The 18,752-nt window shown below is 40.0% G+C and overlaps 1 protein-coding gene across 2 annotated transcripts in view; it reads left to right on the top strand.

Annotated features, from left to right (window-relative positions):
- The window catches only part of LOC129770111 (uncharacterized), a 47,265-nt gene that overhangs the window by 12,419 nt on the left and 16,094 nt on the right, over positions 1–18,752 (top strand). For both annotated transcript variants that reach the window (XM_055772746.1, XM_055772745.1), the window contains exon 2: positions 3,823–3,963. In XM_055772746.1, coding sequence (XP_055628721.1) covers positions 3,823–3,963 — 141 coding nt within the window. The remainder of the gene's footprint in view (positions 1–3,822; positions 3,964–18,752) is intronic.

Below are 18,752 nucleotides of genomic sequence, written 5' to 3'. Positions count from 1 at the left end.
GAGAGAAAAAGATGTCTGCTCCCATACATACAAACATTTTAAAGTTTTTGAAAAAGGTGCTTTGTTAATTTCACTGTTCACCACACGAAAAAGTATTTTTTTGCCGAAGATGAAAAGTTTTCTGCCATGTTCTTTGAAATGTTCTCTGGATGCACTAGTGGTGTTGCACAGATACGTGAGAATATTACACCACATTATAAAATGAAGATGGATAAAAGAAAATCATAAACGGGAATCTGTATTATTTTCGGTCGATGGCCGTGTATATGGCAAAGTATGCGGAAAGAGTTAATGCGTGCTTATTTGCAATGTGTCTCTTGTTTTGCTCGCTCATATTGCTCTTATATTGCAATGGCATATAAGAGGGCGGTCCGATAAGTACTCAGCCTCATCGCCAGTCCGTGTGTGGAAACGGGCGTGTCCGCGGATTTTAGGAATAAATGGAAATTCCCCCGTCGGACCACTGTGAAAATTTAGGCGACCAAAACCCAAAAAATGAAGTTGCATAAAAGCACAAAAATCCTACAGTCCCTTATTCTAGGATGTTCAAGGCATCTAGGATCACGTGTTTCACCCCATTTCGCGCTCGCATCATTGCTCTGGCAACGCGATAAGATACCAGTTTCGCATGCTTGCCGGTGCCATTATTTCGCATTTTTTGAAGCATTTGAAGCATTTTCAACGGAGAATTTTAATTTGTTTGGCTGTCGGTTATTTGGGGGCTGTCGGTTAGCTTGGTTTAGAAGGGATTGGTAGTAGATTAGATGAGGGACCCACTTGCATGTATGTGCCATTTTAAGAGCAGCGCCCTGCAGACGGGTAACTGCAGTTTCAGTCTACCAGATTCAGTATCACACATCACAGTTGCTCCTTTGGGACTCGCGCCGGAAGTCCGCGCCACAGGAATGACCCCAAAAGCGCTGTGAGAAGGCAATATGGTGCAAGATTTGATGCCACGTACCAAATCTCCGCTGTGATGTAGACATTTAGTACTACAGTGGAATCCGTTTATAATGACATCGAAGGGAATCAATAAACGCGTCATAATAAGCGGACGTCATACAAAGCGTTTTGTTTCTTACAAAGAAGTTGAAATGAAAACTAAACTTCGTTTGTAATTACGTCATAAGAAGCGGTTTGTCAATATAAACGGAGTCATACTAAACGGATTTTACTGTATTATTTCCAATGCGCAAATTTTGTTAGAAGAGCATCCCAGTAAATTTTGCTCATTTCTCGAATAGAGTTGGCGAAGAACACACCCAAAATCTTCACTTTATCTGTTGTATTAAGCCACGGCACTATTCGCAATTTGTGGACCCACTCGGTCGCTTACAGCTCAGCCGTCTGACACCTCTGTCGTCAAAGACCAATAATATCGTACACTGTATACATTGTTCGTAACGAACTTTTACATATCGGTCAAAAAATGGGGTGATTGCAACATTCTTCATTTCAGCTTTCGAATATTCTCCGAAACGACAAATTTGGGTTCGTGATACTCCTGTACAGGGAATTGAGAGTTTCCGGGCACGAAATTTTGCGGTGGATGTTTTGCATCTCATTCCGGTTTGGTGAGTTCTTCACTTTTTAAACATGTAATCCAGAACGTTTCATAGTTTTCTGGGCAAAACAGAATTTCATTTTTTTTAGCGGATGAACATGTTCGGCTGGCGCTCGAATTCTGCCAAAATTTTCTCAGCTATATCTCTTTATTTCCTTCAGTCATCGCATGGAACACGATGGTATTTGCGATTCTTCTTCTTCTTCTTGCTTATCGATGAATTGATGAAACAGCAAAAAACTAAAAAAGAAGAGAAAGGAGCCAATTGTAGGGCTTCTTATCAGATCTACGCACAATTTCTAGTCCTGCGGTGCATCAATTACGTGCAATGGCAAACAACGGAATTATTTTCGACTTCACTGAAACGCGGCGATTCAAAAGTATTTACTCGGTTTCACACCGAACAATTAGTTTCACGTTGTTGAAACTAAGCATGTGAGTCATGCGCGGCACAGCCTCGACCCAACCTTCCGCGTAACTCACGCAATGGTCTTTTTACCTCGCTTTCATTAACTGTCCCCGATCGATTATTTGTAGGAAGCGTAAAAGCGCCTCAACGACACGCCATCGACCACTTTCGGCCCAAACGCGCACAAATGAACCGTCGTCGACTTATGAAGGGCATCAAGATGAAAGTTAGTCGCCCAGCTTCGAAGATATTTAATTAGGGATTCATTATAACGCAGTGAATTTCAACCGCTCATGGTGTGATTGAACGATGTACAACGATGGAATCTTCGGCCGAATTGTGAAAGCCCCCTGCGTAAACGATTTGACAGCAATAGCGGAAGTGTTTCACGTCATACTGATGTAACGCAATCGGTCAACTTACGGTTAGGTGAATCGAGAAAGTGAAGTGACGGTTTCTTCCATTGAAGGTGAATATTTATGAAGCATTGCTGCTGTGTGTAAGAAGAGAAGAGGGTTAAGGTGGTATAAAAACATTCGGGGAAACTGAACCACTAAAGAGGAGGACTGAAGAACATTAAACGCGTTACGCATACGGTGTGGAACGAAAGTAAAATCACAAAACGTCATGGATGGACATAGCCAAAGAGCGATTGTTTCATCAACTTGATGGATGTTGAATGTATGAAGATGAAATTCTTTTCTGGATTTCCATCTATGTATTGTATCCTCTATCAGAGCTGATGTAAAGTGGGGTTTCATATTAGTAAGTAAATATATCAAAAAACTAAATACGTTCAATGCTATTTTTTTCCTCGCAGTGCAATTGGGTAACTGGTTTTACATCAAAAGCGCATCTATAATGAAGTACTAGAAGCAACCTTAAAATTCAGTGCATGCCATGCCAAGTTGTAAAACATTTAGAGTTATCGAGACAGTCTTCGAATTTTGTTGAACTTTCACTTCGACAATCAAAATCATTATTATCATAGTGTCTCAATTAATTCCTGCGTCACCAGAGCACGGTGAGACGTCTCTATAGATGCACAACCATCTCGAACACGCTGGCTAAATCTTTGGAGAACCCACCTAATTCATTTTTGATTCGTTTGAGGTTCTCGCCAGCCACATACGTGAACACGTCTTAAATCGAGTTTGGCAGTTCTTTCTATTTTTTTTTTTTTCAAACATCTCCATCTACCGGATTCCATGACCGGCACATGCACAACTTGTTTGCAAACAAGTCTGATGTATGTTTTCCGCTACATAAAGCATCATCATGCCCCACGGCAGCAGCAAGGGGATGCATCGATATGCATGTACGTGCACCACGGGTGCATTTTGGTGGGATAGTGCGGAAGAACTACTGTTATTGCTGTTAAAGTAAGCTGAAATGGGCCACCGGCTGTGTTGGCGCATAGACACTTGAATCGTTATGTGGGACATCCGACCCATCTTCATCTTCAAGTTAGTTAGTAGAATGTACACAAGCTCTCTCCCTGGAATAATTAAAAGTATATTATATACCTTAAGTTGTATCTATTATCAAAAGCATCAATTATTGTGATGATAACGGATACATTAAAAATTCATCCGTTCACAGCTTCAATTATTCTTTTAAAAACATCTAGACGAATAGATCGTCATCTATTTCTCGAATGGAATTCTCACGTGTTCAAAGGGTTATCGGTTTATATGAATCGATTTTATCCACAATTCCGTGAACATAAAACCCATAATGATACCGCTGTCGCTATGTTCACAATTTGAACTATCGCATACTATCAAATGATCGAATGCTCTCTATTCACTACAATCCATATAATTATCCACTTCTTCTTTGTTCACAGTTTCAGTTGATTCCTCTGCTATCTTGGAGAGTATGATGTGCGTTGTGAGGACAAATCCATGGGGATGCATACGGCAACAGGCCGCTCGGATGTTGGACAACTGGGACGATATTCTCAATGCAAAGAAGCGTGAAATTATGGGTAAGTTAATAAATAAATAATTACATAGCATGTCACACTGTGAAACGTAGACTGGAAAAATGTACCGGGAATTGACCATTCAGAAAGCCCACTCAAAGTAAATGTTGAAATTCTCTTTGTCGCTAAGTTGGCACAACTATAATCTATTCTTACACGAATTTTCAATACAGTGTGAAGTCTATAATTTATTAACATTCTTGTTTTTGCCCGTTCATGTCAGGAATGTTTCACGGTTTTTACAATGAGTTATAAAATCGTACAATAAATATGTTGCAAATTTTGAAACACAATACAATTTCATGTCTAGATAACTGAACATGTTACAGAAAGCCCACTCCGAACCGATCTTATCAAACACACGTGCCTAACTTAACCACAGTAAAGTTATTGAAAATGCGTTTTAAGCATACTTAACAACTAAAATGATGCGACAAAAATTAAGGCCGGTTTTAAATTTCATGGTAAAATAATTAAAAACAAAAAAAAATCATACCGTGAAAAGCGTCTAGGGTTAGTACTTGGTCGTGTAACCTTCTCTACGCATCACTTCACGCACCCAGTTCGGCATGGATTTCACCAGTTTCTGGCACGTAGTGACCGGGATTGTTCCCATAGGTTCTCTATAGAGTTCAGATCCGATGATTGCGCTGCCCACTCCATGACGTCGACTTTGTTATCCTGGAACCACTTTTTGACGGTCTTGGCGGTGTGCTTGGGATTGTTATACTGCATGAACTGCCATTTCAGGGGCATCTCCCACTCAGCGTGAGGCAGCTTAACATCTCTTAGGATTTGGGTGTAGATATACTGATCCATGACCTTATCCACCCAGTACAGGGAGCCAACCCCGTACCAGGAGAAGCACTTCACACCAAAATGGTCTCTTTTCCACGTTTGGTGATATTCTGTGGCATGTAAGTGCAGCCTATTGGGCGATGGACCCAAGTTTTTCCGTACAAGCCGATGAGGTTTATCTTCATCTCATTCGACCACAGTGTATTTCACGAACTCAGCCGCGTCTTCAGATGCATCGGCGTCAGCGTCAGGACCTTCCGGGCTCCTGCGCCACCAGCCGCCGCCGAACAGTCCGGGAACTCACTCAGTCCGTCCCGGATCTTTTTCGAGGCCTTGAAGAAATCTTTTTTGGAGACTCGCTTCATGGCAAAGCCATCCTTCCTTGGGCGTCCAGTCGTTTCGATTTTTTTTTTGTTGTCGTGGAGGGCATTAAATGCAAAGCTTTGTATCCTCCCAAGTACTGTGCGATTTAGCGTTGGCTGCTGCCTGCCTTGGACATTCTGCGGTTGACCATCCGCATTATTTCCGTGCAAGCATGTGCGCGACCTATTTTTCGCTGACTGCAACCAGAATTCGAGAATTAAAACCTTACATACTTTTTGTTTACATGATAATATTTAAATACTTTACATAATAAATACTTACACAAAATACCACCGAGAAACAATAAAATTTCTTCAAAAATCGATAGAAACAGCCGAAACGAGGAACTGGTCCTAAATTTTGTCGCGTCATTTTAGTTGTTATTAATGATTACAATGCTTTTTTAATGAATGGCCATTGTTTTAACCACAATTATTATAAATTTTTCCGAACAATGTAAATAAATTATTAAAAATGGATTGAAGCACTGAATTGGATTATTGGATTTTTCTCATAGTTTTGTCACATTTTTTTTGCTTGAGCAGTGGTCTTAATTTTTTGTCCGATACTGTATATTCTAGTAAATCCCAGTAGTATCCTAGTGAGCAACAGGAACACGAAGCCGGCGATAATCATTAGAGATAACTTCAAACTGAATCAAACCCCAAACCTTTTCGTGCGAAATGAGACCAAAAAGATTAAAATATTATCGTCTTACACCCAAGAAGTACAAGTCGAGTGAGTTAGCTAAAACCGGAACGATAAACAGGAAACCATTGAAAAAATAAGAGCATGGATGCTATATGACTCGATGCTCACAAAATTTAACTATGTGATGATGAATGACGAAATCTCTGATATGCAAGTAACATTAAGCCATTTTTTACTGTAAGTTTTCTTTAGCTAAGATATGCTGTGCACATAAAATAACTGTCACAGTGTTTCAAAAAATGGTCGCAAAGTGGTAGACTGCGGTATTTTGACTGAAAATCATGATTTAAGCTTGTTAGGGATCGCTGTTAAGCTTTCTGTGTCGCATATTGTTCGATGTAACACAACGGATTGGCGATGAAACGCACAACACTTGCAAAAAGACCTGAACGCTTCGCATGTTAACAAATCAACAAGCTAAGGCATGGCCCCTTCCAACTAAGTTTAAACCGTTTAAAAGTCAAGGTCGAATGTACATTTAAGGAGGTCTTCTTGTATGACATTGACTTTCCCAGTAGAACTTCTACCCTCTCAACATACTTGCGTCATTTTTATTAATAGTACTTAGTTGAGATTTCTTATGCGAATTTCACGCCTTGAATGCAGAATAATAATGTGCGACGTTAACCACTCAACCACGGGAGCACACTAAGTGTGAGAAGGTCACACGGTAAATAAAGAATATTATCTAGAAATTGAACACCGATTGCTAGAACAAATTCTTCGGAATTCAAGTATTTTTCATTAAGATTTCGGCCAACAAATTTCTGGTCAAAAATAAAACAAAAAGTACCGAACAACAAGTTTACTCACTTGTTATGGCTCCGGATAACGGAGTTCTATTTCGAGACCTCAAATTACAACTGAAAACGGAAGCTTTGACGTTTTCGGTCGACATACCTCATTGTTGAAAAATTTGTGAAGCTAAAACAATAGAACAAATGTTTAGTTCATAAAAGTTGTTTCTATATCATCTCCTTAGTTGAATACACTTTCACCATCGATTCTTCAATCTACGTATCGCACACTGAAGAGTATACTACGAGACGAGTGTATAATACTCGTCTACAGCTGCAATAATTTCTTCATTTGATGAAAAACACTTTCCATGCAGATGTATTTCAGTGTTTGGAACAAGTGAAAGGTGAAAAGAGGCATATTTGGCTTCTGGGGTAGATGTTTCAAGCGTTCGTACTTCAATTAGATCATTTTATGGTATGCAGGGACGCGTTCACATGATGATAGATGATTTTTTTGTAGTTACTAGAAATCTAATATTTTGTGACGATTTATTTTTTATTAGTAGGTTCAGAAGATTTTTCTAATGGTTGTCTTATGTTATTTTACCTATTCGAAGGCAACCGACAAAATGTCTTTTCTAGAAAAACGGATGCCACAATCTTCTTGACGATTTTAACCGCTCTGCTTAAGCCAGGACTGAACAACAGGGTTAAAGAATATTGTCGTGTTTCTACGTTGTCAGTTACTCGATGCGAGCGGGACGTCAAACGAACTGAAGACTGACAAACGTTCCCATACCACAAAATTTAACATTTGATTTGTATGTATTGGGCTGTGAAAGTGGCAGCATATTGGTCATTCTATGAAATATGCCCATTTCCTGCGTTTAGGTTCCAATTTTTCGAAGAATGTTGTGGTTCAACTTATTGTTGTTCAAGAGAGCAAACGAGTTTGATGATAAAAATTTAATTAACATTTTTCATCTTAAAAAAAGTAGAAATTTTGGCGTGGAGGTGAAGTCGTCACTAGGGTGGCAATAAAGGGTGTGTCACATCAAATTGCATCACGGAAAAAACGCTGTAGAAATTCGCCCAGCAGACCGATCCTTTTGAAAATTTTAGACAGTAAAATAAAAACTATTAAACAACTTTTGGCATTTTCTTTTTATTCATACTTCGAGCCCAAGCCCGTATGCTCGCACCTTCCTCTTTACCCCGTCCATAAGGTTCTGTACAACTTCAGGTTGTAGTATTTTTTGAACAGAAATCCATTTTCTCTTGAAGTCCGCCTCCGATTTGACAACTTTTGGGTTCTTCCGGAGGGCCTGCTTCATAATCGCCCAATATTTCTCTATTGGGTGAAGCTCCGGCGCGTTGGGCGGGTTCATTTCCTTTGGCACGAAGGTGACCCCGTTGGCTTCGTACCACTCCAACACGTCCTTTGAATAGTGGCACGAAGCGAGATCCGGCCAGAAGATGGTCGGGCCCTCGTGCTGCTTCAATATTGGTAGTAAGCGCTTCTGTAGGCACTCCTTAAGGTAAACCTTCCCGTTTACCGTGCAGGTCATCACGAAGGGGGCGCTCCGCTTTCCGCAAGAGCAGATCGCTTGCCACACCATGTACTTTTTGGCAAACTTGGATAGTTTCTGTTTGCGAATCTCCTCCGGAATGCTGAATTTGTCCTCTGTGGAGAAGAACAACAGTCCCGGCAGCTGACGAAAGTTCGCTTTGACGTAGGTTTCGTCGTCCATTACCAGGCAATGCGGCTTCGTCAGCATTTCGGTGTACAGTTTCCGGGCTCGCGTCTTCCCCACCATGTTTTGCCTTTCGTCGCGGTTAGGAGCCTTCTGAACCTTGTATGTACGCAGGCCCTCCCGCTGCTTGGTCCGCTGGACGAATGAACTTAACAAATTCTGCTTATTGGCGACATCCCGGACCGAACTTCTCGGATCACGTCTAAACTGCTTAACTACGCGCTTGTGATCTTTTTCACTGACGGAGCATCCATTTTTGCCGTTCTTCATCTTCCGGTCGATTGTTAGGTTCTCGAAGTATCGTTTTAGTACTCTGCTGATCGTGGATTGGACGATTCCCAGCATCTTACCGATGTCCCGATGTGACAACTCCGGATTCTCGAAATGAGTGCGCAGGATTAATTCACGACGCTCTTTTTCGTTCGACGACATTTTTCCAAATTTACGAAAAATTGACAGTGAAGCATGGCCAACGTGATCTATACGCTCTTATCTGATTATAAGCGAAAGCTGAAGATATAATTCCTAAAAATTAAATTTCTACAGCGTTTTTTCCGTGATGCAATTTGATGTGACACACCCTTTATATGTTGGAAAAAAATCATCATCGAATTTGAAGAATATACCATGCACATTTTGTTTATTGGCCCAAAATTTCAGCTCAATGGAACATAATTTAGGAGTACTTCAAAGCGCTCAAAGTTTTGTTTTTATGGAATATGTGAAATCGGGGTTTCAAAAATCTTGGAAGCCAATTGTCTTCAATGCATGAAACGTCGAGATCTACTGTCATCTCGAATTTTTGTTGTCAAAAATAGACACTCTGGGACTCACGAGGCAAAACGCAGGGTACCATTGAAAATGATTTTCATACTTCTTGCGAAATGTTGATTTGCACGATAAAATACGCTATACAAAACCGGTTGAAATTGGAGTTTTTTTGAAAACCGAAAAATCACCCAAGGGAGGAGTAAATGGAATCAAGGTTTTAAAACAAAAATTTATGTCGAATGTCCCAATATTTCGTGAAACGTCGAGATTTATTGTTATCTCTAAAAAAAAATTTAGTTAAAAATTAACTTTTTGGCACTTAGTCAGTCTTCCGTCAGAAAAGTCGAACTTTGACAAAAAATATTGGAATAACAGTATATCTCGACGTTTCATGCTATATATATACATTTGGCATCATAATTTTTTTTAATACCCCGATTTCGTGTGGTGTTCAAACGATTGTGTCTCATTTACCCGAAAGACAGTTACCTGAACGACAGCTACCCGAATGCGACATTTATCCGAATGCAACATATACCCGAATGTAACGTTCATCCGGATGCAACATTTACCCGAAAGTAAAAATGTATCCAAAATCTCGTATATTGCGTGGGTAGAACAAAAACGAGAGAGAGCTGCGTTGCGCACTATATTTTTCAAGGTTATTGAAAAGATATATAGTTTGACTTTTATATTTATTAAACTATTAATTTTGTAAGAATAATCAACTTTCGAATTTGATTATAAATACTATCCAGTCATTTGGATCACAAGGCGGCCCCAAGCTTGGTCAGATCTAACTAAATGATCACCTCAAACTAACCGAGCAATCGGTGGAACACAGGTTTGCTTGCGAGAGGCTGCCGCTTCCGACGGTAGGTTGCTTCCTCATCCTCTATAGATGGGGACTTCGTCCCCATTATGTTGACTTCAGAGTAAATTTCATTACGAGAAAATAAATACATAATAAAATTGCACTGCGGTGGCGTTAATAAGTAATTGCCATTCTTCTCTTGCTAATTCTTTTCACATTTACAAGGCATTTAAGGTTTACTATGTTTATGTTAAAATTGCCTGCTTAATTCTCGAAATATTCCATAGTCCGTGATCATTTCTAAATGAGCTCTTAGCCTCAAGAGGCAATACGGAAAGGAAAGAAAACGGCATGTTAATTGTACCTATTAGTGCACCCGTGGCCGAGTGGATAGCGTCTCACATTATCATGCCAGTGTTCTTGTTCGATTCCCGTTCGGACCGGGGGATTTTTCGTCAGAGAAATTTCCTTCGACTTGCACTGTGGTCACGCGTATTCTATAGCTTGTCCCTCGGAAAACATTCAAGGCGTGTTATTTGGCTTAAGAAATCTCAACTAAGAATTAATAAATGACACAAGTTAATACATACGTTGAGACGGCAAAAGTTCCACAGGGAACGTTAACGCCATTCAAGAAAGAAGTAGAATTGTGCCTATACTAATTTCTAAAAATGACACAGTGAAATCTCCAGCACCTCAAATTTCATCATTACAATTTTCGATTTTTCGTATTTTTGTTGCTCTCTCATGTTGTTCCGATTTAATGATGTTTATCAACAAAGTATTCGACAAAACTCATAATATGATTAGTCAGAATTTAACCTTCTTCTTTCCGGTGAATATTACATTCGGGTAACTGTCGCATTCGGGTAAATGGTCATTCAATGTTGCATTCGGGTATTTGTTACATACAGGTGAATGTCATTCTGGTATGGATTACATTCGGGTTTGTGTTACATTCGGGTAAATGTGCTTTGAGTAAACGTGTTTCGGGTTAATGTTATTCGGGTGACTGTGGCACAACCGTTCAAACGACTTACGATTCCTCCAGTTAATTGCTCTGATGATCGATTTAGTTTTTTTTATTTACAACGATTCTACATCCCATTAGGAGTTTGAATTCACGATGTTCCGCCAATGCACCCAGTTCATGGCTTCAGTTCTTTAAGCCTCGAGCTGTACTAATTCTTGCACTGCCTGGTTCTACAGCCTTGCTCTCTGGACTCCTTTTCTCCCTCGATGCTAGAATCATCTTTACGAAACTATTGTCCTGAGTTCTAGCTACATATTCAACACATGCCATAGTTGTGTCAGTTCATTATTCGCCTACTCCCCACTCCGTTTTCCTGTAAACCACCGTTAATTATTCTGAGCAGGGCTCGACAAAGTCATATTCAACTGAGGGTATTCAGGGGACTATGAAGAAGCCTTCATATTCAATTGGAAATGAGTTTTGATTTCTTCCAGCAGATTCTCCGTCAACATTACTCAACAGTAATTCGGATGTTTAGTTACTCAGCCCTATTCTGTATTCCGGCGGATTTCCATTTCGTTCTAAACCGTTATTCCGTTCGAGTTATGATTTTGTCCATTTATTTTTATGTCCATTTAATGTGAACGAAATGCAAAAACTACTCGAACGGAATACAGAATGGAGTTTTATCAAGTCGTTCGAAATATTTCGAATCGATCGGAATACAAAATAGGGGTGACTATCTCACTCTACGACTCGACTATCTTATTTCTTTCTTCCCCGTCGAATGGACTTCATTGCGTATTGTAGTGACTCCCCCCAAAATGAATTCGTTTCTCTCTCTCATGTATCACGTATACATGTATCGATATTTGAGTTCAACGTGGTTTGGCATACAGGTGAACTTGATTTGTTTGTAACGTGTAAGGAAATTACTCACACATACTAACGCAAGTACTTTTATAGCATACCTATTAACTGTCTAAGTTCGTTGGTTTAAGTTCACGGTTCACATCGGTGAGTTATCCCCTATATCAGAAATCAAGATTTCGTTTCACTTTATGTGGACGCTAAAATAAGATTGTGTAAGCGGGTAATGATATTCGAAAAACCAAATCCGGATGGCATTTGAAAGTGATACTCAGTTGAAAAAGTACAACATGCTCGAACTGGTATCCATTTGAATGATCTTCACGACTTTTAACGAGCTCAAATGTCTTAAACTTCTACGACACCGAAGGTGAGGAAAACAGCTCTGTCCTCCCGGTGATGAACAAAAGTGCTGGTGGTCATTATTTTTTTTCTCAATGAAAAATTCGCTAAAAATTATTGTCGTTGGGATTTTCTAAGGCGAAAAATCGCTGGTTACGTCTTCCCTCGGAAGGGAAGTAAAGCTGTTACCCCGGTACATGAGATGTTGGGTCTGAAAGGTAGGGTACAGGTGGAGTCGTCTCGATGATTGGCACTTAATTGACGGAAATAGGCCGACGGGTAAAAAACCGTAGATAAAAAAGGTCTAAAATTGATTTATTTTATTAGTTTCAATTGTGATTTTACTCACACAATTTAAATTATTGATATTTGAACGTAACCTTAATTGGACTTAAAGTTGTTAAAAGGTAAAACATATAATTATTTTTAGAGTGTCATGTCTTAACTTTCAGTACGAACAAATACTCATGCCTATACGAATAGGATATACGGTTAGAGCAAGATGCAGCTTACCCAATTTATCTATATCCTAAATAGAAAGACAATTGATAAGATACAAGAAGGGAATGAACGTCGGAAAACCGGAATAGGTTTCATGCAAGATTTGTATTTTTAATAATTTAATCATTCCTCGCCAGAATATAAATCCTAAGTCTTCGGTTGTTTTATTGCGGAATTATTATTTCGAAACAACCGTGGATCTGTTGGCAATCTCCAACGCGAACAAAACCATAAATATCGTCTTACTGTTTGACTAAAAAAGACTTTTCTTTATCGTTCTTGACTCATTGAGTAAACGCTTCTTCACTGCGATATTCGATTCTCATTCCAGCTGGGGAATTTTTCTTCTAAAAAAGTTTCTGTGACCTGCGCAAATCAGCTCAAAACTAGAAAAGGCACATACGAGGTCTGTTCAAAAAGTATCGCGATTTTTGATTTTCCACGGGTTACGTATATTCGATTTTCATTTTTTTTGTGTGGCGTTATATTGGTACTCATGTCTCCCAATTATGCCGACAAGTTCGGCCCCTTCGAATGTTCAGTTAATTTTTGAAAGTCGCTTCGTTTGCACGTGTATTGGCTCGTCTTCGATTTTTGCGTATTCCAATTCAGCAGCTGCAATTGGGATCGTGGGAAACCCACGATTCGTCACCAGCTATGACTCTCTGGAGCAAATTAGGTCATCGCGGAGTCCAACAGCTCATTAGAAATGTTCATGCGATGCTGTTTTAGGTCGAAATTGAGCAATTTTGGGATGAATTTCGCGACGACCCGTCTCATGCCCAAATCATTGATCGAATGGTACGATCTAATCGACATGTCTAGGTCCTCAGCAACTTCTCTAACGGTGATTAGACGATTGGCCAATACCATTTTCTTCACTTCATCAATTTTTCGTCTGTTGTCGAAGTGCTCGGGCGTCCAGCACGCTCTTCGTCTTTTACATCTTATCCACCTTATGTGAACATTTTGTACTACCGATAAACGTTGCTTCGGTCCAAGGTAGCTTCTCCGTACGCCACAGTCAACACTCGGAATGCATCCGAGTACTTAATTTCGTTTTTCACACAAAATTTGATACAGGATCTTTGATCCATTTTTTGAATAGGTAAACATCGAAGACGAGCCAAAACACGTGCAAGCAAAGCAACTGTCAACAATTAACTGAACATTCAAAATGGCAAATTGCCGGCATAAGTGAGAGACCTGAGTACCAACATAACGCCACTAAATAAACGAAATTCGAATAAACGTAACCCGTGAAAATTCTAAATTCGCGATATATTTTGAACATTTCTCGTACACATAGTTCAATTCCGTATCTAAAGGGTGTGTCACATCAAATTGCATCACGGAAAAAACGCTGTAGAAATTCGCTTCAATAGTGGTAGTAAGCGCTTATGTAGGCACTCCTTAAGGTAAACCTGCCCGTTTACCGTGCCGGTCATCACGAAGGGGGCGCTCCGCTTTCCGCAAGAGCAGATCGCTTGCCACACCATGTACTTTTTGGCAAACTTGGATAGTTTCTGCTTGCGAATCTCCTCCGGAACGCTGAATTTGTCCTCTGCGGAGAAGAACAACAGGCCCGGCAGCTGACGAAAGTCCGCTTTGACGTAGGTTTCGTCGTCCATTACCAGGTAATGCGGCTTCGTCAGCATTTCGGTGTACAGCTTCCGGGCTCGCGTCTTCCCCACCATGTTTTGCCTTTCGTCGCGGTTAGGAGCCATCTGAACCTTGTATGTACGCAGGCCCTCCCGCGGCTGACAAATTCAGCTTATTGGCGACATCCCGGACCGAACTTCTCGGATCACGTCTAAACTGCTTAACTACGCGCTTGTGATCTTTTTCACTGACGGAGCATCCATTTTTGCCGTTCTTCACCTTCCGGTCGATGGTTAGGTTCTCGAAGTATCGTTTTAGTACTCTGCTGACCGTGGATTGGACGATTCCCAGCATCTTACCGATGTCCCGATGTGACAACTCCGGATTCACGAAATGAGTGCACAGGATGAATTCACGACGCTCCTTCTCGTTCGACGACATTTTTCCAATTGACAGTGAAGCATGGCCAACGTGATCTATACACTCTTATCTGATTATAAGCGAAAGCTGTAGATATAGTTCCTAAAAATTAAATTTCTACAGCGTTTTTTCCGTGATGCAATTAGATGTGACACACCCTTTATGTTGCACAAAACTTATTTTTCTCTGACAATGGCCAAAAATTCCGTTTGCGGCTGATATTTCAGCAGTCAACACACGGAATTACCCATACAAGATAATCAAGAGAAACTGATCGTTGAGTCACCATTGTTGAGATTGAAAACAAAATGAAATCTCAATACAAATACCTTTACTATCTTTTTAATTATGTCACATGTGTTTTTGGATACCAAAAACAGGATTCCTGACCTGTCTCACCAAAACTTTCCTTCGTTCAAGCTTAATTCCATCCTCTCTGTGAATGAAAGGGAAATCGTGTGAGCAGAGAAGTCTCCGCTATCCGTATCCATATCGAACCTATGAAAGGGCAATAAAACTTTCCCGAATCATATTGAACTTCGCTCCAATCACAATTTCCGTCTTGTGTGTTTTTGCTATATTCGTTTTGACGCTTACCTTGAATTTCGAACTGGCAGCGCCATTATTTAAATAATCGTGAACATGGGAGATACAACGGATTGGAATTTCGCATCGGGGAATTCTCGCAACCGAGCCTCTTGTACGTGGTGGATAACGATTCACCAAGCCCAATGGAAATACGTTGATCCCGCGATGGGTTTTCCAAGCAACGAAACATTAATCTAACCAATTGTTCCCTTCCTCTGTTCCGCTCTGTCAGCAACTTATCAGCAGCAAATGATCTTCTTCGGTAGTCGTCTTCTTGAAATCCGAGGGAGGAACATAAGCATAAAGGTGAAAATCGTCGCGAAAAAGCGAAAAACAACTCCCGGATGGCATTTGAAAGTGATACCCACAGTGGGAAAAGCACGACATGTTCGAACTGGTATCCGTTTGGATGGCCCTCACGACTTCTAACGAGCTCCAACGTCTGAAACTCCTACGACACCGAAAGTGAGGAAAACAGCTGTGGAAGGAATGATGATCATCATTGGGAGCTGGGAACAGTTTGAAAAGTGAAAGACATGAGCTTGGGTGCATGATCGAATGAAGATTCATGTGTTTACGAAAGGCATAAGTATTCGTTGACAGCGATGGTAAACATCGTTTGCGCTATAGCGAAATTTCCTTTTTTTTGCTTGGGATGGTTGAGAATGGATATGCAGACAGGTTTCCCGTATGGGCAAGCTATTTACATCATTAGGTATAAACAAAATGTTTTCAGTCATTTATGCAAGTAACAGAAATCGACACTTGAATGGGATGCCAGATAATGTCCAGCTGTGATGTTAATTCGCTTGTGCCAGGGACGTATATCCAACACGTGAAGTGACAAGGCTTGTAATAAACCACCATTCAGGATTTGTCCATCTTCACTGAATGAGCTAAAATAATAAATGCACGATTTTTAGAATCCATTAAATTGTTCACTTGTCAAGTTGTATTATAATTTGGCATACCTCAACTATCCTTTCCAAAATATGCCCATATTAGTGAGATTTTCCAGTTCAAAATAACGTTTTGAAAGTGGGGTTAGGTTCCTTTCCCAGATCCTTCAATAACATGCGTTTATTTTTTTCTCAAGTGATGGGTTACTCAGTGCAAATATTTGAACGATTCACGCAACATACAAGACTACATGGGCAATTTTGACAATAATGTCTTTGCATCGCTGCTCAAGAAGAACTAGAAGAAAAAGTTCCTCTTTAGTTCATGTAACATGTGGCAAGTCAACGGAAGAAGCATTTTTGTACTCATTCAAGATGAAGTGTCCAATATGCAGATCCCAAGCAACACAGTTTGTATCAAGGATTGAATGAACTAAAAAACAGTACAGATATTCGTGAAGTGCCAGGATCAAAGAATTCTCTGCCAACTTGGAAGTGTTTCTCGTGTTTGATACTATCCAAAACAACGCCAACGCCGAACAAATCAATCAATTTTGGAAATCTCAAAAGTCTTTGGCGCTCTCAATTAGCAGATCAATACTTTTATCATCAGCATAGCATACCTACAGCATACCTTGTTCCATGTGACAACTATCGGGCCGGGCAATTTGGCGACTGCGTGATTATAAGTTCAGCCGGGACTAATACAAGGCTCCCAATTTGTTGAGATTGGCTAACAAGACTTGTCTGGTTGTCTGATCGAGTGCCGATTTGCAGCCGCTATTTTGGAACTCTTGAAGGGATATCAGGAGATGATAGAAGAGCTGAAGGTAGAGATAAAAACTAGCCTTGTCGCTGAGTTGAAGCAAGAAATTCAAGAAGCTTCATCAAATTATCTATCTCTGTACTTACACCAATTCCAGGTCATCTCCAGTTCAAAGCAACCAACCTTACACCCCCCCCCAACCCCCCTATGCGCGCTCCTGATGAGAATGCGTGGGATTCAACGAAACGTCGACACTATGTGGACTTTTAATTACGATACTCATCGTCACTCAGCTGAGCTATTCAGTGGAACTAGTTTCGCTTCTGAAGTTACGTCCTCCATAAGTGTTCCCTTGAACAAAAACTTTACTCCTAAAAACGTCCGGAAACTCTGTACAAAATCAATCGAACTTCATCTTATACTACGTTCGTGCGACTAGAGGTTGTTACAGACAAAATTTGATCGACTTAAACTTGACGCATCTCCTTTAATTGAGCATTTTAAATACCTGAATATCCCACATTTTTATAGCATTACTAGCTGGCCCGGCGAACTTCGTCCCGCCCGAAATTTTGAGTTTTCTTACTATGAGAAAGTTCATGGGTGCAATCGCAGAACTGTTCATTGATTGATCTTCTAATCGACCCCGTTGAATTTACCTTTTACTATAGAATTCCTAGTATTTCTAACAAAATTCATCATTATAATATCCGAATATTTTCAGACACAATTCTCGTCCAAGATTTTTCAACCCCTTGCAAATAACATGTTTCTCCGATACATGGAATAAATTTTTTATACAGAAAATATGATAGAATAAAGACAGCCCTAAATCGTTAAATTCCTTCCTCGAGTTCTGCTCGTATCAACACATGCGGCAATCCTTTTTTTTTTGTATAGATAGAAGAAGATATAAAAGTGCGTTTTATCACATTAAAATCCATTTCCAGTTTCGAACAAAGTTCAATTTCGCTAGTCCAAACATCAAACGGATTAACAGCCCTTGTCACTATGTAATTGTGGAACATATGGGAATTTAATTTTCCGAATGTTCCCTTTTTCCTTCAGAGTTTTCCGAAAATTTTCAATTGTCATGTTTGGTTCGAATATTTTTGGTTTTGTATTATTTCTATGGGACCCCCTCACCATTCCAGAGAAGGGAGGGGTGTCATACCATTATGGAAACATTTATTGAACCCTAAAACCTCCACATGCCAAATTTGGTTTTATTTGCTTGATTAATTCTCGAATAATGCAGAAATTTGTGTTTCATTTGTATGGCAGCCCCCCTTAGAGAGGAAGGTGGAGAGTCTATCCATCATAGGAACATTTATTGCACTCTAAAACCTCCATATGCCTATTTTGATTCCATTTGCTTGAATAGTTTTCGAATTATGCAGAAATTTATCTTTCATTTGTATGGCAGCTCCCCCTTAAAGAGGGCGGTGGAGTGTCTTACCACCGTAAAAACATTTATTGCACCCTAGAACCTTAGTTTCATTCGCTTGATTAAATCTCGAGTAATGCAGAAATTTGTGTTTCATTTGTATGGCAGCCCCCCTTAGAGAGGGGGTGGAGAGTTTAACCATCATAGAAACATTCATTGCACCCTTAAACCTTTACATGCAAAATTTGGTTACATTTGCTTGATTAATTCTCGTGTAACGCAGAGATTTGTGTTTCATTTGTATGGCAGCCCCCCTTAGAGAGGGGGGTAGAGAGTCTAACCATCATAGAAACATTTATTGCACTCTAAAACCTTCACATGCCAAATTTGGTTTCATTTGCTTGATTAATTTTCGAATAATGCAGAAATTTGTGTTTCATTTGTATGACATGTTTCTCCGTTACATGGAATGCTTGATACAAAAAATATGATA

This window comes from Toxorhynchites rutilus, chromosome 2 (assembly GCF_029784135.1).
Source record: "Toxorhynchites rutilus septentrionalis strain SRP chromosome 2, ASM2978413v1, whole genome shotgun sequence".
Taxonomy (NCBI): domain Eukaryota; kingdom Metazoa; phylum Arthropoda; class Insecta; order Diptera; family Culicidae; genus Toxorhynchites; species Toxorhynchites rutilus.
The sequence above is the reverse complement of the archived record's forward strand: the minus strand, read 5'-3'. Positions and strand labels throughout refer to the sequence as shown.